Genomic DNA, 23200 nt, shown 5'->3' with positions numbered 1-23200 from the left:
TTCTTTTAAATATTAAAATGACTGTTAGTATTTGCATTAAACTTCAAATAAGTCACTTTTAATATCTTTTGAGTTTGGTTTAAAAATTTCTAATGTCCCAAAAAGAGGACATTATAGTCCTCCTTGCTTGAGATTGCTTATCCTCAAGCAATCATGAATCTATAGACTAATTCCAAGATCCCATATCAACCTGCAAGCTGCTCTATAGCTTCTCGTAGAATCTCTGAAATGAGGACATGCCACAGACTGAAACCAAATGTTAGGATTCCACTCATCCGTCAATAAGATCCCTGGATCCCAAGTCAACCTGAAAAACATTGCTGCACCTATCTGCTATGTTACCCTGAACACAACTGCATCAAGCCTCAAATAGTGAAGCAACTCGACATAATCCACAAGGTGCAAAGTATTCATCCTGTCAATCTTGGATCCCAAACCAGCCTATCAATATGATTCTGGGAGTAGGAAAATGTGTCCATCACTTCTATCATCTTCCTATAACAGACAACTATACAAGTAGATCACCATAAGGTTGTGCAAGACAACTCCAATATGCACTAAAATCAACTCATGAGACCCCCAATCATTGCTGTCATAATCCCGGTCAGCAATATAAATGATAGCAATGTTGTCACTGTGCCATTGTACTAGAAGGGTAATCATCTCATAAGGTATGTGTCTCAAGAGGAAATGTCTCCACGAATCTACTTGCAACTTGCTCATTTATGTAGGCCAAGCCAAATCTGAAAATATAATGGTAGACCAAGCAGGACAATCATTGATAATTGAAATAGGCATAAAGATTAAATCACCAATCAATAAATACATAGCTGCCCTATCATAAGAATTTGGTTTCAAATCTCTAGCTGGACTATAGAAGACTTCAATATGCATTGAGGACAACTCTATTTTTGATTCACCACAAGTGTCATCAATCAAATCAACACCTCTACTGAGAAAATGATCATCATCACATGAAATTGTAGAACTAGTTACACTTGGTTTATCCTCATTCTTATGTGGAAAAAGTGTTACCTCATAATTTTGTTAAGGCATATAACTGCTGTTGTAAAAATCAAAATTCTCAAATCTAACTTCTCGCTAGACCTTTTGATCTTCATTAGCATAACGTGTCTCATTTGAATAGGGAAAGGTGGAAATGCTATGCTCACTTTCGTTTTCACAAATGATGTTGATTTCTTCAACAATTTGTATGATCTCCTTGGGTTTTTGAGTTAAGATCATCCTCCTTGTGAGTGGCTGCTATAGAAATCTGATTTTCAGCTCGATACAATGAGCAATGTGTCATAATCAATTGAAGAAATAGCTCATCTACCTCCTCTTTTTCTTCTGCATGTTTGATGGCCACATCTCTATTGTTGAGAAGTTTCAAATAATCTGATTTCATCTTTATCAATGCCTTTTTGATTGTGAGAATGTATGGACTATTAATTCCACTCACTATTCCTTTTTCCCTTTCCTCAATTTGGACCTCCCACAAATTTTCTTCAATGTTTTTATAGGTATTATCAAAGTGCACTAAGGCTGCAACAACCATGTTATCCGAGACTTTTAGCTTATCTTCCAAATTACATGCTCCAAATTCGTCATCTAGAAAGGAAATTTCTGATTGGGCCTTCAAGTCAACCCCATAGTATCATCCACATGGTCTAGCTCATGTTTACAATTTTGAACAACCCTTTGGTTGTTATGGAGCCCTAATTTTTTGCAAAACTTTGAGCCTCCATTTGAAAAATAATGTTGGAAGCCTGATGAAGTTGTCAATGATACCATGGAATGTAAAGAAGAACATTACCATAAGAGGCTTGAAAAGGTGATAAGGGATTTTTGGAAATCAAGTTGTAGTATTGACTTAAGTTTGTGTAGTAATAAGGATTGGTGTTTTCTTGCTCAATATGTTCAAGTATGTAGAAATAAATATAACATAATATGAGCAATACGGTTTAGCATATACGTCAATGTATATACAATGTCATGTCCCCAAATTTGAATGTAATAATTAAATTAAATTAATTATTTAACTGGTCCCAAAATTTAAATAATATAATAAAAAGACCTTTAGTTAGTTACTTTAATTAATTAATATGGGCCATAGTTATTATTTGTATTTGTGGTTCCGATTGATTTAATATATCTTGGAACTATTTTTATTTTAGTTTCCGTTGGTAAGTTTTGCCATTGGCTATCTTTGTACACCCTTGGAAAGGTTTTCCCTGATGGGTATTTAAGCACGGCTTGTATATAGTTGTCGGTATGCATTCTGATTATTTATTTTGTACATGCGAATTCCCGTTGGGATTCTTTGTTGTTCGCTATTTTGGAAGTGAAAGATCTTCCCTACTTGGCTTATTCAGTTTTGGTGGGATTCAACCCTCACCCTATTTTGTTGCATGTAATACTTCGTTCGGATCTGGCAAATCAGAGCACCATCTTATTGTAATTATTAATTGAAGTATATTTGTGTTCAATCTCCATTCTTGTTTGGTTTATTGATGAATTTAGATCTATAAATTTATGGTTGCATAACTCACATTCCTCCTCTATCCGTACACCATCCATCCCCCACATCACGAAGTGCTTCTTCCATACTGCAACCGTACGACTGTTGCACCTCCATTCTCTACGACCATAGTGACATTCCACTGTACGGCCACCACACTACTGTACGACCTTCAAGCCTAAACTGTACGACAATACACTTTACTGTACGACCATCAAGATAATACCGTACTACCTGAAGCACGGACCTGAAGCACTGGCCACTTGAAGTACTAAGGGAGAACTACCTAAAGCACTGAAGGAGAACTACTTGAAGTACTGGCCACCCAAGGCATTGACCTAAAGCACTAGCCACCTGAAGCATTGACTCGAAGCACTGACCTGAAGCACTGACCAAAGCACTCACCTGAAGCACTGACTCAAAGCACTAAGGGAGAACTACTTGAAGCACTGGCCACTCGAAGCACTAAAGGATAACTACTTGAAGTAGTAGCCACCCGAAGTATTGACCTGAAACACTGGCCACCCGAAGCACCGACTTGAAGTACTGACCTGAAGCATTGACTCGAAGCACTGACTTGAAGCACTGGCCACCCGAAGCACTGAGGGATACTACTTGGAGCACACAGCCAGACTACCTGAACCACACGACAAGACTACCTAAATCATACTACGGGACTTCATAAGAAAACTCTAGAATGAAACATTACAGTGGTATCAGAGTTGGTGATCTTGCTAGCCTGCTGGGATGATTGAGAGATTTTGGTGCTTCGATCACACTATGGCCCCAAACAGCGATGGAGAGTGGTGGTTGAGGGCACTACAAAGGATTGGCAAAGTGCTCAGTGAGGGTGTTGATCTTCCATTAGATATGTTGGAAGTTTGTTTGTATTAGGGGAACCAATTACCTTCAAGATTTATACAAAGAATCCTCTTGCCAATTAAGGAGGCCTTAAGTCAACCCAAACTTTTGAGACATCGTGATAAGGATAAAAGATTGGTAGTTGCAACATGTCTTAGTGAGGTCTTCAAAATTTCGGCTCCTAAAGCACCGTATCATGATAACACCATGATAGAGATATTGCAATTGATAGATAACAATGTTTAGAGTCTTAATGACTTCAGTAGTGACCCTTTTGGTAGGAGATCTACAATATTGGAGAATTGTGCAAATGTTAAAGTAAGTAACCTTCTCTTAGATCTCAAATTGCGAAATTTGGTCCATGATATGTTTCATTACTTCTTGATCACCATCAAGGAAGATTATGATACTAAGATTTCTGCTGCTATGGAGAGTTATGATTTCGTGCATTGAAGAGATGGATGAAATATCCCAACCCATCACATCTATGTTATGGGCTGTTTGTAATCTAGAATGTATTCCCTCTATAGTAGTATATAGATTGGTTAGTAATGTTTTCAAGCATTGTGAAGAAAAACTAATATCTCATTTGCACAAGTGGGAGAAAATGACTAACAACGAAAATGACTAACCGACGTCGAGTTTGTGTTCGTCACCGATGCCGAGTTTGTGTCTGTCACCGACGCTGAGTTCGTGTTCGTCGTCAAATTTGTGTTCGTTACCATCGTGTTTGTCATTGTCGTGTTCGTCATCGTTGTTTTAAAGGCCCAACCAGCAATGAAACCACCGGCATTAATTTCCAAGCTTATCAAGGATGTGTCAGTGTAGGTCAGAATCAATGTGTATGCTCCCAACTTGACTCAACAACCTCAAGAGGCAAGTAGGAGAGGAAAACACAAGTCTCTAAACATTTAATCAACACTCCTAACTAGTAACATGAAAAGGAATATCACATATATGGCTAGCTGAGGTACACAATCCACTTAAGGTTTGTCAAAGGGGCGGAATTTTTTTAGCAAGAAATTTATCCTTTACAAAGGTAAGAGCATGTTTAGAAGAATCATCATTAGCCCCTGTGTACATACAACCTTCGTATGTCATTCTAGGCTCGGTTGGAATTGTGCAGATTGAAATATAGAAGAACAAGTGGTGTTGATACATAGGTAGCGTTAAAAGCTTCTACGTCAGAGATAAAGAATGATGTATGTTGATAGCATGAAAGAAGAGAGGCAACGTGAAGGCTTGAGTGGTGGATGAACAATGAAATGGAACCCAACACATTCCCAAAGCTTAGTCCTCACACAAAGAAGAGATGCAAATGGAAGAATTGAAAGCCATGATACATAAATATAAACATATTTCCTTATCTTTTTAGATAAAATATGAATTAAATGGTAATGTTAATTTGATTAAGATGGAGTCCGAACAAATCGAGGTTTGTGTTTGAATGGTATTATCGTGGGTTTCATTTTAATAAAATGTTATGAAGACCTTGGAATATATTTTAAGAAAAGTATAAATCACTGAAATAATATGATAAGTGATTTATTTAAGATGTAATAAAGATTGCTTGTATGAGGCGCGACTTTTCAATTAGATGGAAAATATATAGGGTACCTTATAGAGAGATAAACAACATAACAAGACATATTTGACGAAAAAGAGCATTGTGAAGAAAAAGCATTCATATTCATTTGTACGGAGGGATAAGGAATTTTAATATGGCTTTGTAATATGAATTCAAATATTTTATTGTAATAGTAAATAAAAGGTTGTGCTTTGTTTAATTTTATTGGAGGCACGAAGATTTAAACTGTAGTTGATTTGTCCTTTATAATCATTTTTAAATTCCATAAGCAATTTAAATTTCAGATAAGTGGATTGGGTCATTTATGGCATTTTAAACTTGATCATTCTAGATATAGTGAAATATTAAATTGTTTCCATATCTATGTCTAGTTTGTCTCCCTACCTTAGGAGTTGAAGTGCAATCTGGACTAGTTTAAAATTGTGTATAGATAGATAGATATTTTGAACATCCATGAGGCTAAGAATATCCAATGGGACAGCCTTCCAACTAAACCATCTTTAGTAATTCGTTTTTTTTTTTGGGTGCAAGTTGATGATTTTTAGCCCACCTAACTTCTCATTGTTCTCCTTGCTGAATAAGTTGTGCCAAGAGCTGCCAGATATAATATCCACAAATTTAAACCTGATGTCCTTGTACGCATCACATTCTAACATAAAGTGTTGTTCAGTTTCCACCTTCCCAGAGTTGCAAAATGTGCAAATTCTCTCTTCCCAAGACTCTTTTGGCCTCTTCCATCGACCAGTCTCACATCGGAGTTGATGAAAGTTTGTTCTGAGCTATGCAATGAGACTTTTAGCTCTCCAAGAATGTTGGCCCCTATGTATGCCTTGTGGAGTTGATCACATGTGGGGTTGAACTCGCTGATATAATAAGCTTTTTTTCTTACCATGTCCATTACCCCAAAATTTCTTATAGAATTTCTCTATAACAAAGAGCTTTATTTCTTTATCATTTGCAAGACACATATTGAAATGGATATTCCATTTGCTCATCCACTTGATGTTTTGTTGCATCCATGTCTTTTTATGTTTGCACAATATATCATTAAAGACCATTTTAGGCCATCTATCTTCACACATTTTTTCAGTTCTTTTTAGGTAGCTAATGAGACGAACCATAGCAATTTCCTTAATAGGTGCAGCCCCCACTTCACTTAACATAATATCATATGAAACAGTGTTCTTGATTTTAAACTTGTTTGTGATCCAATGCTTTTGAATCCTCTCAATTTGTTTCCATTGTAAGGCTGAAGTGCTGCTTGCCCATATTTCACATCCATAAAGAACAACCAATAGCAGAACAAGCCGAAACAAAGTTTGACTAGTTTTCCAATCCCAAACCTCTGCCTCTTGACACCTATTTTGAAGCGCATAAAATGCTTTCCATCCACCTAATATTCTTTTCTTTCTACAACCTTCCTAGCTTAGATTTTTGTTGAAATAAATCCCAAGGTATTTATACTTTGCAACCTCCTCAAGTATGTTGCCTTCAAAATAGAACTTATGCTGATGTTGGTTTTTGTTTTTTGAAAAAATCATGACTTTAGTCTTGCTGATATTGACTTGCATCCCAACCCTTTTGCAAAAGTGCTCAAGAGAAAGTAGATGTTCTTGCAAACCACGAGCAAATTTCGCAACCAAAATGAGATCGTCTGCATAAAGGAGCAACGTTATTAAAAATTCACCTAGCTGGATACCCTTGCCATTTTGCATGTCTAACCATTCTTCAAGTTTGTCAATATATAGGCCAAACAAAGTAATAGATAATGGACAACCCTGTTTGACCCTATATCATTCCTACAACACTCTGAAATGCCATTTACAGTTCTAATTTTGACTTTCACCTCTTCATACATTCTATGAACAATTCTGAGATCCATAGGGATCCCCAATTCTTCCATCCTAAGCCAAAGCTTGTCCCTAGGGACAATCAAAGTCACCCTTTCTCTCCTACAGTTTTTCGATGATATGCCTCAAGTTGATACAACGATCAATTGTTGAGTGCTTTGGCCTAAAATCAACTTGCCCTTTTGCGTGTTTGTGATTTTCCTCAGCCCATTTGGTGATTCTATTTTCCAGCATGCTACCAAAAAGTTTTGCAAGTTGGGGGTTGATCATTATGGTTTTGTAATTGGAGGGATTATTAACATCGCCGCTTTTGAAAAGGGGTATAGCAAGGCTAATCATCCAATCTTTAGGAAATCCGTGTTGGTTGATATTATTGAAGATTTCTGTAATGTGTGGTGAAAGGGTTTTCATGCCCCACTTAAGATACTTTGCTTGAAGTTCAACCAAATCTTTTGCCTTACTTGCACCGAATTTCTTAATATTCATCTCGACCTCTTGAACAGTGAAAAGATCTTTCCTATTGTCGACCAAGGGTGGTGGGTCCACCTCAACCTCTTTTTCATAAAGTTTCTTAGTGTACTCGAACCATTGAGTGGCTGTAATAATATTTTCAGTTTGTTTCTTTCTTGGTTTTAATTCTCTCTATCGCATAGAACTTATACGGATCTATATATACTTGATCTATCGCATCTTGATTATTAAATTGTTTATAGTTTACGTGCATAGAACTTTATAAAGTTGTACGTAAAAATCTTCATTGTAGCTGACTCTATTGCCTGAATAAGAAAAGGCACTAGTCCTTTGAATCATTGAAGTATTATTGGATTTATATTTGAAGTCAAAAAATCTATATCTTCCTTCTTACAAGCATGAAATCCTTTATTGACAAATACTATACAAAACATTCATTCAATTCAAATATTCAGCATTTAATCTCATTTTGATGGAGTTTGAAGACCTTGCCAATTGGAGAACTCACCAAAGCTTAAATTCGCTATAGAGAAGCCTTGAACCAAGCAATCAATGTTTGAGGTGAAGGTCTACCCACCTGGGTGTAGCGGAGCTTGAAGTGCAGGGGAATTGAAGTCATTCCTGTTTGTTGGCCTAGACTGATTGAGAAATCTTATCGGAGAAGTGGCAAGCTCTTGGATTTCCAATCTGTGGTTTTGGGAACCAACAGGTTGGAAGAAATTTCATCATCTAATTGCACTATTTTCATTTTCATTAAAAGTATTTTACTCCACCTCAAAATGCCTGGTCTCATCTCCATCTTCCAACTCCTTTTAAGCTTGGGTATCATTATGTTGGAGCTGAACTATGGGGCTCTTAACTCCTTCATCGCTGATCTAAACTTATGTGGTGATTCGTCTTCCTTGTTATCCTCACAAATGTGACCAAGTGACCAAGTATGCTCGCAAGTAAAACAAGTCTTTTCTTAACTCATTTGGTTCTTGCTTATTTCCTGAAATTCTGCAACCTGTATGCCCATTGATATCAACTCACTGTTTGTCATGTGATCTTGGAACCTTTAAATTTTATTCTCAATCAATTCCTCTGTGAGCTCATAAGCTGTGAGTGAGATTTTATATTCTTCACTTCAGAATGCCAACAATCTGATTGTAATTGTGTGCATACTTCATCATCCTCATCTAATGTTAGGGACATGATACTTTTAATGCATGCTCTCACATTGTCTGGATAATGCTTCCCAAACACCGTCAATAAACATTAAAACAACTAAAGAATCATTCCTTCACAACCAAGATCCAACACAATGATATAGATGTTGGTTTTTGCCATAAGTTCCAAGTTTTTAGCCCTCTTACCAAAGGTAGGGCTTTTGACATCATGTAGTCCACCTAGGCTGTCCACAATCAATTGTATGACCTTCCTCAATATGCCGTCATTATAGGGTGTAACTGGAGCTGTTATTCAAATAATTTTGCTAAGACAACAAGCAACCAATAGTCGCACATCCTCACATTGGTGCTCCATTAACCTGTACTAGACTAAGGCAACCATTGAGGGCCACAAGACCCAATTTAAGATCCTCCAATCAGATTGATCCACTTTGGATAAACAAGAATCCAAGTCTTCCAATTTTGAACGATCACCATCCATACATTGCATAGACTCCAACAGCCATCCAATGATGTACAAATCATTCCCTGTTTCTTCTTCTATAAATTCCAAAGTTGATTACCATCGAATGTATCATTAAGTTCCTTTGAGAAAACATGACTTTTCGGATTTTCCATTAACCCAAACTAAATTTCAATTTGCTTTCTATAAATGTGATAGTGTTTTAAATCTTGAGATGGAGAGAGATAGAGGAATGATGACTAGAAGAATTACGGTCATTCCAGAAAAACAAGGAAAACATCTCTTCGAAACTCCATGCATCCAACAAGTACATATGATATATGTGCCCTAAGAAAGATTACAACTATAATATCAAGAAGGCTTGAATATCCTTTAAGCTGTTCTAACCCCACATACACAAGGATCATACACCATAACCACTGAAATTTATGACTACAATCATTATGTTCTAAAGTGGCAAGCCAAACATTATTGCCAATACAAATGATCTTTGGCCAAATATTTGAACTTCAACCTTCAAATGCTGATTGTGAATTATGAAATATTCTCACTGCAACCTATTCTTTGATTGAATTTTTTGTAGAAGAAACCGCCCCTCCAGTCATGAGTTTCTAAACCTCACGGTAACAACAACTCTCAACTTATCGTAGTCACAATGGTTATCCTAAGAATGTTGATGAATTTGGAGATGTTACTTGGCATAACCAACAACAATGATACACAAGCATAATGTTTAAAGTGACTTTGTGTTATCCTCACTACCTAGAATGGATGGGTGCAACAACTTTATAAGGTGTTTGTACAATTCAGATGACAGATGCCAATACCATACTTCCAACCCATTACGTCATCTTGCACAAATCGTAGATTGTTTAGCAAGCAACATGTTTATCTATTTGGACATCTTGGAAATCTATCAATCCCAACCACGTTTTTTGATGAAGACAATTACATAGAAGCCCAAGTTGCACAAAATTAACTATGTCTTTCCTATGATTGTTCAATGCCACTTGACACTTCAGCTCTTATTTCCGATGATGTTAGCTACAAATTTTTCTCTCGTTTTGCCTAAAGCAAGCTCCTCAATTAACCATATGCTCTAAGTCAAGAGGTTCCAAAAGGAGCTTGATATTTCCAACTACACCAAAGTTTTCAGTTACAATGTCATCCCTGCTACTCAACCTACTCACAATAATCATGTCAGAAGCTTAGTACTTCTTTCCTCGCCAACATTGAATGGGGCCCACAAAGTTATCAACCGTCCATATAATAAGTAATAATAGTTCCTAAAAATTGTCCCAATGAGATATTAATGCTGAATATTCTTTTTTTACGACACTTCATCTCAAAACAATCTCCATCAAGATTCAAAATAAATTTTGGGGCCTTAAATCAGTTTGCGAGGACTTTAAGATAACATTTCAAACTTGTTAATACCATTATAAATTGTGCCCACTTCACACTTGAAACGACTTTGATATAACTTGCATTTTAGAGGTAGATATGAAGTTGATATGAGATAGAGTTTAGATAAAATGATTTAGGGTAGGAAATGAACAAGATGACTTTCACTCACTTTGATGGAAGTGGGAAGCTTATAGCTAGAGCTTGTGTTCACAAGCTTGATACATATATTTCATTACCTTCTATGAGTGAGGAGGACACCATATGGTTTGTTGTGTTGCACTTGGATTTTATAGCACATGACTGGTGTTACGATGGGTTGGTCACTTTACATCATGATTGGATTACATCCTACCAGGAGTTTGTGGATAGACTGGTAGAAAGATTTGATAAGCAGGATCTAGAAACTTACTTTTGGGACCTTGCTTAGCTCAGGAAAATACACATCCTAGAGCCTTTCATTAGTGAGTTTCTGAGACTCTATCATGGTTTTTAATGTGACAGAGAAATGCATGGTTATGATATTTAAAGAGGGGTTATATGAGCCACTTAGAGGGTGGCTTAAGGCATTTGATCCACCTATCTTACATGAGGTCATCAAGAAGGCAAGGAACATGGAGCTTTCAGATCCTAAGTGGCAAGTACTGCCTAAATCTACCTCTTCATCAAGATATGAGGTATACCCATTGGTTACTGATGAAAAAAGAAAATTAGTTGTGAAACATGATGAGGCAACTTGTGGGGATTTGAGGTGAACCTTTTTATTGGTGCAAAAAACCTTATGACAAAGAACACTCCTGCCCTTTGAGGCCAAAGAGAAAAGTAAATTGTTCTATGTGAGTGTACCATGATGAGGTTGAGGGTGAATCTTCACAACAACCAATTGGTTCAGATGTTGATGATCCTTAGAGAATCCCTGTTGAGTACAGTGTTGTCTATTGTTGTACCACTTCCCTCTACTTTTAGAATCCGAGGATTGGTAGATGGGCATCATTGCATTTCCATGTTAGACACTTGGGCCACACATAATTTCACAGATGGGGTTTTTGTTAGCCAATGTGGCCTTCAAGATGAGGAGTTTTGTAATGACCCTCTCTATAAAGGCCACAGAAACCCTCCAACTGAACTTAGGAATTTTGTCAAACACTTGGCGTGTAACAGTAACAATATTCAGAATATGGTAATTTCAGATTTGATACTTTCAGAATATAATCACAGAATTACAATATATATAAAGCCATTGAACTATATTTCAATCACAATGCAATAAATTCTGAAATTATTTTATTACCAATTCTGGACTGATTATTACAATGACTGTATGACAGCAAATTTACCCAAAAATTGACATATATTTCAGAATGCAAGAACCTGGTTTGAAGAACTATGGAAGAACACCACGTTTTGCTGTAGATCGTTGATGAAGACCTCCAACCGCACCCCCAAACTGTCCTTAATTTGTTGCTGCTGCCCAAACTAGCAGGGCCGTACCAGGCCGTACCTGTACGGCTGCTGAAATAAAATAATATTAGGGTTTTGGGACCCCCAAATGCAAGGAAAATGGGCGCCTAGGGTTAGGTAGTAACCCTATAAAACCATAAAAAATAACTCCAAGGGGTTGAGGAGATATGAGCAATTATGTGGTTCCGAACCCTGCTTTGCCAATTCTGAAAATGCACTTATTCTGTCTTAAAACTCTTGTCAAATGCTTCTCCAATGATAGGGCAAATCTGAAATCCTTATTCCAACCAAAAACAAACCCTAACAACGAATTCTCAATAAGCTCCAATGAGATGGCTAAATACCAACTCCAATTATGCAACAATTCAGGTGATATTTCACACCCTCAAAGTCGCCAATCCAAGGGAGTGATTCGTTCCCAAAGATCGAATAATTTGCAGATCCAAAGTCCACAAATGTCTTCACAATGAAGAAGTAGAAGAGTTCTCCAATCCAAGCATGTCCAAATGAGAGGCCCAGCCCTCTATTTATTCACTTTTCTAAGAAGTTGCTAGAACTTCTAGAAACATCCTTTATAATTTCTCATTATAATGCACTTTTTTATAATAAAGTAATTTTATAAAATAAAAAGTGCAACTCAAATTAAAATTATAACATGTGAGCCCCAATATCACATAATGATAAAATATAACCTCTTAACACTTCTTCAAGAGCAAGATATGACTATCTGATCCGCAGAATTGACTCTCTTTCCACACCATTTGCCTACGAGAGTCTGGAATAGGCAAATCCATGATCAATGCCATGTCGAACTAAAGAGGGGACATTACAGTCCGCCCCTCCTGAAATTGCTTGGCCTCAAGCAATCTCAACGCCGGGTGCTGCAAAATAGCCTCCCCCTCCCAAGTAGCATCCTCAACAGGTAAATCTTTCCACTTAACCAAGTATTCTCTGATCACCCTTCTACGAAGCTGCTTTTCTCTGCTCTCCAGGATGGATTTTGGTACTAAAATCAATTTTCCCTCATCGTCTAAAGGAGGTAATACTGCAGAAGGCACCACATTCTGACCCAACGCCTTCTTGAGGCGTGACACATGAAACACATTGTGCACTCTGCTGTCTGCGGGAAGCTCCAACTCATAAGCCACTTCACCAACTCGCCTGATAATCCTGAATGGTCCATAATAGCGTGGCTTAAGTTTCTCTGCCCCACTCTTCTTAAGAGTAGATTGCCTGTATGGCTGCAACATGAGGTAAACCATATCATCTACCTCAAAACTACGCTCAGTTCTCTTCTGGTCTGCATACTGCTTCTGCTGGTTCTGAGCTCTTGCAATATTGTCTTTGAGGGTAGCAACTATATCCTTACTCTCCTGTAATAATTCACCTGCACTGGGTACCCGGCTGTCGCTCAACAACAAATCCAAGAAACTAGGTGCTTCATAACCGTAAAGTGCCATGAAGGGTGTCATCTGTATAGTCATATGATATGTAGTATTGTAACAATACTCGCAGAGATATATCCATCTGACCCAAGCTCGTTGCTGAGCTGCCACATAATTCCTTAAATACCCTTCCACCCATTTGTTCACAATTTCTGTCTGACCATCGGTTTGTGGGTGATAGCTAGTGCTGGGTGTAAGCTCCGTGCCACATAACCGGAATACCTCCTGCCAAAAGTGACTCATGAAACAGCTATCCCTATCACTCACAATGTTCTGAGGCAAGCCGTGCAATCTGAAAACCTCCCGAAAGAAAACCTCTGCCACCTGAGCTGCTGAATGTGTAGTGGTGATAGGAAAGAAATGAGCATATTTCGTTAATCTATCTACCACCACATAAATACAATCTCGTCCTTGTACCTTGGGCAAACCTGTGATAAAGTCCATGGAGATGCATTCCCACTTCCTGTCGGGAATCGGAAGTGGCTGTAGGAGCCCTGCCGGATAGCTGTGTTCTTGTTTGTTTTGCTGGCAAACATGACACTCTCGAACATACTGCAAAACATCAGCTTTCAGCCCTTTCCAAGTGAACCGCTCTCGAACTGACTTGTAAGTCTTGAAGTACCCGGGATGGCCTACTGTCGGTGAGTCGTGAAGTGCTCTCATAATCAGTTGCTTAACCTTTGATCCTGGGACTAGGTAAATCCTGTTCTTGTAAATGATCAAATCATCTACAAGTGTGTATCTGGTATCAATCACTGTTCCCTCTACTATATCGGAGGCCCATGTATCCCTGGCATACTCTGCTATAATCAAGTGTCGCCAATCCTCTGATATCTGAACCATAAGAGTGAGGTGTGGCCTTCGAGATAGAGCATCTGCAACAAAATTCTGAGTTCCCTTGACATATGAGATGTCAAAATCATATGCCTGCAACTTACTTACCCACTTTTGTTGGCGATCATTCAGGTCCTGCTGTCCCAAGAAATGCCTCAAACTGTTATGATCAGTTTTAATACAAAACTTGCTACCCACAAGATATTGTCTGAATTTGGCCAAAGCATGCATGATGGCCAACATCTCCTTATCATATATACTGAATGAACGCTCAGGGCCTCTGAGCTTCCTGCTCTCATAAGCTATGGGGTGCTTATTCTGCATAAGTACAACACCTACTCCCTCTCCAGATGCATCACATTGAAGCTCAAATGGCTTCGTGAAATCAGGTAATGCTAGAACTGGGCACGTAGTCATTATCTCCTTAAATCTCATAAAACAGTCCTGTGCCTTCTGAGTCCACACAAATTCCCCTTTTTTCAGTAAATCTGTCATGGGAGCTGCATGTCGTGAGTAGCCACTGACAAACTTGCGATAAAAACCACATAAACCAAGGAACCCCCTCAACTGTGTAAGGTTCTTTGGTGGAGGCCAATCAACAATAGCGCGAATCTTTTCAGGATCCATCCGCACTCCCTCTGCACTAATGATGTGTCCTAAATATAACAGCTCGGTCATCCCTAAGTCACATTTGGACTCCTTTGCATACAAGGACTCCTTCTGTAGAATGCTCAACACCGTCTCCAAATTCTCTAGATGCTCCTGCCATGATCGGCTATAGATCAAAATGTCATCAAAAAACACCAACACGAATTTCCTCAACTGATGGTGGAAAACTCTGTTCATAGTGGACTGGAAAGTGGCAGGTGCATTGGTCAGGCCGAAAGGCATGACTACAAACTCAAAGTGCCCACAATGACATCTGAAAGCAGTTTTCTCAATATCCTGTTCACGGACTCTGATCTGGTGATAACCTGATCTCAAATCAATTTTCGTGAAATAACAGGCCCCATGCAATTCATCTATCAACTCATCAATGCGAGGAATAGGATACCTGTTCTTAATGGTTCTCTTATTTAATGCCCTGTAATCAATACACATCCGAAGCGTTCCATCCTTCTTTTTTACCAAAACAACAGAAGATGCAAAAGGTGACTTACTGGGTCGGATGTGCCCCATCGCTAGCAACTCCTCAATGGTCCTTTCGATCTCATCCTTGAGTCGCTTTGGATGTCGATATGGTGTGACCATAATAGGTTTAGCACCTTCCTCCAGCTCAATAATATGCTCAATGCCTCTGTCCGGTGGCCTGCCTGGTGGAATCTCACTGAATACCTTTTCGTACTTAATCCTCAACTTCTGAATATCAGGATGATATTCCGCCTTATGTTGCTCCTCCTGTGTAGGTATCGAAGTACAAACTGCTGCCCACTCTATATCATTATGCCTAGTTAATCTCTCCAGCCGCCTAAATGAGATAGTCCTGATGTCTCCATTACGGATAGCCTTTAGCACATGAGTCCTACCATTCATTTCGAATTGTATCTCCATATCCTCTAATCTTAGGGTAACCACCTTCAATGAATGTAGCCACTGCATTCCAAGTACTATGTCCATGTCACCCATGTTGACCACATGATAGTCTGCCTTAAACTCATAGTTGTTCAAGCGCAAAGGTAAGTCTCGTACCATCCTGTCACAACGAAGAGTGTATCCATCAACTACCTTGACTCTTAGTCCCTTGAATTCCTCAGTGATGAGTCCACGCTTCTCTACGAATCGTGCATCAATGAAATTATGCGTGGCACCTGTGTCCAACAATGTAATAACCTTCTGTCCAACCAAGACTCCCCGAAGTCTAAAAGATCCCTCTCTCTGGATACTAGACAGTCGTGCTTCCTGTAAATGTAGCTCTGTTTCCTGCTTTTGCCCTGCACTGTCTATCTCCTGCTCTCCCTCTGCTTCATCAGGATCCTCATCATGATGTTCTGAACCATCTGAATCTGAGCCTTCGTAATAAGCCCACATTGCCCGGTTGGCCTTCCCTTTTGGCCTCATAGGACAGTCATGGCTGTACTCATACGGGCCTTTGCAATAGAAGCATAGCTTCTTCCTACGCAAGTCATTAAGTGTCTCCTTGTCCAGCCTCTTACTTTCTTCCTTAGGTAGCTGTGCCTCTCTATGAAAGGGTTTCCTGTCCTTATCTTTTCCTGAAGGGAAACTCCTTGCCTGAAATTTATTTTTAGAAGCTGAAGAGGAATCCATGTCACGAGCTTTCTTAATGGCTTCCTGCAAAGTGGGAGGGTTGAGAGCTTTAATCCACCCTCTCAACGGATCAACTAACCCATCCATAAATAAAACCAATAGCCTTCGTTCAGATACATTTGTTACTAACACCGCAAGTTTCTGAAACTCTGAAATGTATGTTTCCAATGATCCCCACTGTTTAAGCTGGGCTAATTCCTTGAAATGGAGTTCTGGATCTTTCTTATCAAAACGTTCAATCAGTCTCTCCGTAAACTCCACATATGAGGTAATGTGTGCATGACCCATAGTGATCATACCATGATGCCACCATTCGTGTGCTAACCCATCCAGGTGAATTGCTGCATACTTAATAGCTTCTTCCTCAGACATAGGATTCAATTGAAAGTATGTGTCAAGCTTTTGAACCCAAGCTCTTGCTGTAGACTTCCCCGAGCCATCATAATATGGTAACTGTAGTTTTCCTACTTTCTTTCGTAGCTCATAGTTCCGAGTCCTGTCTTGTCCACGGGGCATATGCTTCATCCGCACATCCATATACTCTCTAAAGGTGATTGCAGCTGTAAAATCTGGTCCTCCTGCTTCCCAATCTCTCCTCAGCTGATCCTGTATGTCAGTGATCTAGGGTTCTGGTACCGGCTGCTCTGGAGCTCTAGGAAGGAACGTAGGAATCATAGGCCTCGAACTCACTGTCCTAGCTTGCTGGGGGGCATGACCGAAATTGTTCCCAATTTGTTCGCCTCCATTATGTATCTCATCCTGATTATTCTCATTCTGATTGTGACCATTCTGATTATTTCCTCCACCTATGTTAGCGTTCAATCCCATTTGTCGAGCCATCATCTGCATCATAAGCTCCATTCTCTGGTTCTGTTCCTGTGCTCTCTGTTCTGCTAATCGCTGTCCCTGTGCTAGAGTGTCTAGTAACTGTAAAAATCTCTCCTCTCGCTGATCTTGACCAATATTCCCACCTCTATCCATATTGTAGTCGTAATCTTGATCAAAGAATACCTCCCCTGTGTCTGTATGACTGGATTCTATGTCCACCTTGGATAGATGAGCTAGACTGTTCGCTCTGCAGGTCTGAAATCCTATCTTCTCTTGCTTTGGTATTGCGGAAATTATAAGGCCTTTGTCGCATGCTCTGATTTTAGTGTTTTGACATTTCGTCAAACACTTTCCCTCCTATCCAGCTGTTCCAAATTCCCTATAAGACCTCCACAGGATGGCAGGACTTATAGCTCTGATACCACTGTAATGACCCTCTCTATAAAGGCCACAGAAACCCTCCAACTGAACTTAGGAATTTTGTCAAACACTTGGCGTGTAACAGTAACAATATTCAGAATATGGTAATTTCAGATTTGATACTTTCAGAATATAATCACAGAATTACAATATATATAAAGCCATTGAACTATATTTCAATCACAATGCAATAAATTCTGAAATTATTTTATTACCAATTCTGGACTGATTATTACAATGACTGTATGACAGGAAATTTATCCAAAAATTGACATATATTTCAGAATGCAAGAACCTGGTTTGAAGAACTATGGAAGAACACCACGTTTTGCTGCAGATCGTTGATGAAGACCTCCAACCGCACCCCCAAACTGTCCTTAATTTGTTGCTGCTGCCCAAACTAGCAGGGCCGTACCAGGCCGTACCTGTACGGCTGCTGAAATAAAATAATATTAGGGTTTTGGGACCCCCAAATGCAAGGAAAATGGGCGCCTAGGGTTAGGTAGTAACTCTATAAAACCATAAAAAATAACTCCAAGGGGTTGAGGAGATATGAGCAATTATGTGGTTCCGAACCCTGCTTTGCCAATTCTGAAAATGCACTTATTCTGTCTTCAAACTCTTGTCAAATGCTTCTCCAATGATAGGGCAAATCTGAAATCCTTATTCCAACCAAAAACAAACCCTAACAACGAATTCTCAATAAGCTCCAATGAGATGGCTGAATACCAACTCCAATTATGCAACAATTCAGGTGATATTTCACACCCTCAAAGTCGCCAATCCAAGGGAGTGATTTGTTCCCAAAGATCGAATAATTTGCAGATCCAAAGTCCACAAATGTCTTCACAATGAAGAAGTAGAAGAGTTCTCCAATCCAAGCATGTCCAAATGAGAGGCCCAACCCTCTATTTATTCACTTTTCTAAGAAGTTGCTAGAACTTCTAGAAACATCCTTTATAATTTCTCATTATAATGCACTTTTTTATAATAAAGTAATTTTATAAAATAAAAAGTGCAACTCAAATTAAAATTATAACATGTGGGCCCCAATATCACATAATGATAAAATATAACCTCTTAACACTTCTTCAAGAGCAAGATATGACTATCTGATCCGCAGAATTGACTCTCTTTCCACACCATTTGTCTACGAGAGTCTGGAATAGGCAAATCCATGATCAATGCCATGTCGAACTAAAGAGGGGACATTACAAGTTTGTTGGGTTTCGAGTTAGGGTGGCAGATAGCTACACGCTTACCTGTACCATGCACATACAACATCTCTGTTTATTTCTTGGTGATTATGAGATGGAATCAGATTTGTATGTGATCAAGTTGGTAGGGATGGATGTTGTGCTAGAGATGTAGTGGATACAAGTTGCTGTGGAGTTTTTCCTTAGTCCATGCTCAATGAAGATGAAGTTTGAGTATTGAGGTAGGGGATATGTGTTCTAGGCTATCACAAAGGGGAGTTTATATACGGTCTCTTTGTGTAATGAATAGTGGGGATTTACAAAGGCATGGTACAATTCAAGTGGAGCAGGTTTGTCTCCCGTGGTTGACAGTAACCTTGTTCAGATTAGAATATAGATGTAGTTCACTTTGTGAACAATCCCTCTTTTGATATCGATGTTACCCTTTCATATGGTAATCCACTATTTGAGGTTGATGTTGGTATCCCTCAGGTGATGAGTGAGGATGATGTTTGAGATTCTGCAGTACACCAGGAATCAGTCAATCCCTATAGGTCTCTAGATGGGTCTTATTGTGGAGTTCCCAAAGGTGTATATAGTGAGGAGTGCATATAGCTTCACATTTGATCTTCACATACAAGATGTTTACCAGGTGTCGAGTATTGCTTTACCTGAGTTTGATGTTTGGTATAATAGCTTAGTTGGCACAAAAGGGGGAAAATATAGACTCCCTATTGAGTTGCTTCCATGTGATGTTCTAGCTTTTGCATCACTAGTACTAGCATTGAGTTTAGTTTTGCACATTATGTTGATCCCTTAGATGGTGTTGCATTCACAAGAACCTGTTAGTGTTGACATGGACATTACACACAATTTCCTGTGGGATCCTGGTGGAGGTTAGATTCTCTTGAGGGTCGGAGTTCGGTGAGCTACTAGATGCAAGTTTTCCTAAGGACAAGTAATTTCATCGAGGGTGGACTGTAATGTCCCCAATTTTGCTTACCTAAGAGTAAATAAACTTTTGATTGAATTTATGATGTTAATTGGCATAGAGGAAGGGGACAAATCTAGACTCCCTATTGAGTTGCTTCCATGCGATGTTCTAGCTTCTGCATCACTAGTACTAGCACTGAGTTTAGTTTTGCACATTATGCTGATCCCTTAGAATGTGTTGCATTCATAGAAACCTGTTAGTGTTGATAGGGACATTACACACATTTTCTCTTGGGATCCTAGTGGAGGTTAGATTCTTTTGAGGATTGGATTTTAGTGAGCTACTAGATGCAAGTTTTCCTAAGGACAAGAAATTTCATGGAGAGCAGACTGTAATGTCCCCGATTTTACTCACCTAAGAGTAAATAAACTTTTGATGGAATTTATGATAATTAATTGAGTTATACTGAATTAATAATATTGTCAAGCTTATTATATGCTTGGCCCAGGTTATTGAAAGGGGGGCCTCATTTGATTGAGTCATTATATTATGATGCCTAAGCTGATGTTGGGGCTTGCGATGGATAAATAATGATTAATTTTCACTTTATTAATAATTAAATAATAGAGGTTGTCTAATACCTTATTGAAGCCTAAGTTAAAAGGAGTTTACTTATTCACTTGATGACAACTATACCTAAGCCTTTCATGATTAATAATTTTTCTTAGCAGCGATAATATATTTCAACATGATGAAGTTTTGACTACTTTATGAATGATGGGAAATACCTTAATATAGAACAAACCTTAGAAATACATGTATCACATGAATTTAGAGGATATGTTTGATGTAAAAGTATGGACTCACATGAGTTTGAAGCTGCTTTCCGATGGTGTCCTATTGAAGCTAGAGGATGGATTTGGAAGGAAGGAGTTTATATGCTGCTGTTGGGGTTTGCTGAAGATCATTCTTGGCATGTGATTAAAGTTGTTTGGCTTTGGCTGAAGATGTGATTGAAGTCCTATGTTTCTCAGCTCAAGGAATTGGAAATTCTTTGATGCTCGTGGCAGTTAGAGCTGGTGAAAGTATCTAGCAATTTGTACTTTGCTCCATGTTTTCTATGCACTTTGAACCAGTGCGTGGGCTGCTGAGTTGTGGCAATTGCAGTGGCTAAATCTAATAATTGAGTTTGCAGATTTAACAATGGTATGGTGTTTGGCGTTAGACATAGGAGGAATTGTATGCAAATGTATTGTGTTTGGTGCAGCGATTACACTCCATCTAGCTGCACTTGACTATATTGGCATGCTGTGCTGCATCTAGAGGATCGAATTCACAGATAGCAGGGGGCTGCATTAATAATTGCAAGGTCTGCTTTGAAAGGAAAGACACGTTTTGCTTCTTAGGTGCCAGTATTTTTTCATTTCCAGGCAATAGTAACGAGAGGGTCATCATTATTGATAGCAATGATATATATCAGAGAATCCTCATTGGTGGCCAATTAACTAACAGGTTCATCATAAATTCTGTCGCAAGTTTGTGTTGCATATATTATGTAATTCCTGCATTAATAAGTATTGCATGTTAATTTGATGACATAAGTTAGTGTGAATAGTTGAGTACTCAATTTCATTTCTTTAGTATCGTAATCATTCCAACTTTTTCAGAAAATTCAAAAAAATCATATATTTGAAAAAAATACAAAAACAAAACATTAAACTTTTAAAACCAAAAAAATTATTCTTCAGCATAGTTGAGAGTGAGACAGCAGGGCTCATTACACTTATGGGGACTCTGTTATAAAGTTGTGGTCACTCAATGTCCCAAACCTAAGAATTGCCCCAGCACCCGCTTCAAATCAAAACACAACTAATGGAACTTCTTTGGCTGATGCAAGATTGCCCAACCCTTAGGATCCTAACTCAAATGATGAAGTCTAGCTTTATATAAGTTCATATTGAAAACTTACTAGCTTCAACAATTATTTTGTGCTATGGTGATTAATTTGTGAGAATATTACAAAATGCCTCTTTTTTTTGGTAATGGACAATTCAGAATTATCAATTCCCATTTCAGAAAATACAGGCTCTTTTCTTGAGATGGGATTTATTTAAAAAAAAGGAAGTCATAATCTTGAGTGAGCAAGAAATTCGTGTCTGTTGCTTCAGGAAATGGAATGCATTCTTGTTTTCTGTTCATAATGTCAGCTACAACTTTTTTGTGTAGTTGAACAATGCATTGTACTCTGTTTATAGACTAGCTAGAACACATTCAGTTCTTTTTCAGTTCTTATGTAGAGACACTTTGTCTCTAAACCATTATATAAGATGGTCATAATATTCTGTTCCATGTTTCAAAATAATATTTGCAAGAAAGAAGGAAATATGATTCTGACTGATTTCTTTGTCTGTGTTATACTGATGATTATGGTGGCAGGAAAAGACATGGCAAATGGTATTATATCGAGCAGGCTTGCAGCATGTGTAAATCAGGTTTCTGGTTGGTATTGATTTGAAATGTATGTTTGGCCTTTTTTAGTGATGTTTTGGACCAGACATAGGACAAGCTATGCATATAAGGTAGTCGGGGTGAATTTCGGGAAAAATTCAATAGTATTTTGCATGCAAGCGTTGAGAGCAGTTTTGCAAGGTCTCTTATAATAATAAGTTTATCCTGGATACTTCTGATATTGGAAATTTGCATGTTACTTCATGTATGCACTTTTCCTTCAGTTGCTTAGTGCATAAGAAAATTTATTTTCCATGCAGGTGTTGAATCAATGTATTGGTGGAATGGAGAGGTATCTTTTAACTTGGAATATACTTGGTTATATACAATTGTTCACACAAATGACAGACACCTGATCAATATCTTATGTATGTGAGCTATTGCAAGAATTTTATTCCTGTCACAAATTTAGGAATTAGAAGTTTAAACCATTCAAAATGATTTTTTTTATCAATTACGAGAACTTGCTGATCTTAATTTCATTGAGTAAATGTGCTTAAAGGATATTAGAATATTTATGTGACTTATTATTCATGGTTTCTTCTGTTGTTTTTATCTGATTTTGTATATTTCAATTTTCATGAAAGCAATATAACCTTTCTGCGGTGTCCCTTCACCAAGGGATGCCATTCTCTAAGTTGGCCCCAATTTTTATTTTATCACAACCTTTATGTTATCTATGTTGGTTTGAAGGAATTTTGACTATGCTACAATAACATTCACATCAAAGTAAAACTGTAAAATAATCATGCATCCTCATTTCTTGCCTTGTTAATGCTCTTCATGACCAAACTTGATATATTGAAAACCCTATGAAATTTAGAGATTTTAAGGATTTTTTTTTTTTTTCATGCACCCTCTAATAAATAAAGACACAAACAAACTATCAAATAATATCTAATTTGATCACATATACAAGAATATGCTGATCACATAAGAATAAACACAAATTTTAGCTAAAGGAAATAACAAACATATACAT

The 23200-nt window shown here is 38.2% G+C and overlaps 1 protein-coding gene across 15 annotated transcripts in view; it reads left to right on the top strand.

Annotated features, from left to right (window-relative positions):
- LOC149530521 (uncharacterized) overlaps positions 1–23200 on the top strand; it is a 212037-nt gene that overhangs the window by 40462 nt on the left and 148375 nt on the right. For all 15 annotated transcript variants that reach the window (XM_089810558.1, XM_089810550.1, XM_089810561.1 and 12 more), the window contains exons 3-4: positions 22147–22209; positions 22479–22510. In XM_089810558.1, the coding sequence (XP_089666684.1) occupies positions 22147–22209; positions 22479–22510 (95 nt within the window). The remainder of the gene's footprint in view (positions 1–22146; positions 22210–22478; positions 22511–23200) is intronic.

The sequence above is a fragment of the Cupressus sempervirens genome, chromosome 11 (assembly GCF_028749045.1).
Source record: "Cupressus sempervirens isolate cs-2001-9-10 chromosome 11, ASM2874904v1, whole genome shotgun sequence".
Lineage (NCBI taxonomy): Eukaryota > Viridiplantae > Streptophyta > Pinopsida > Cupressales > Cupressaceae > Cupressus > Cupressus sempervirens.
This window is presented reverse-complemented; position numbering and strand designations above follow the sequence as displayed.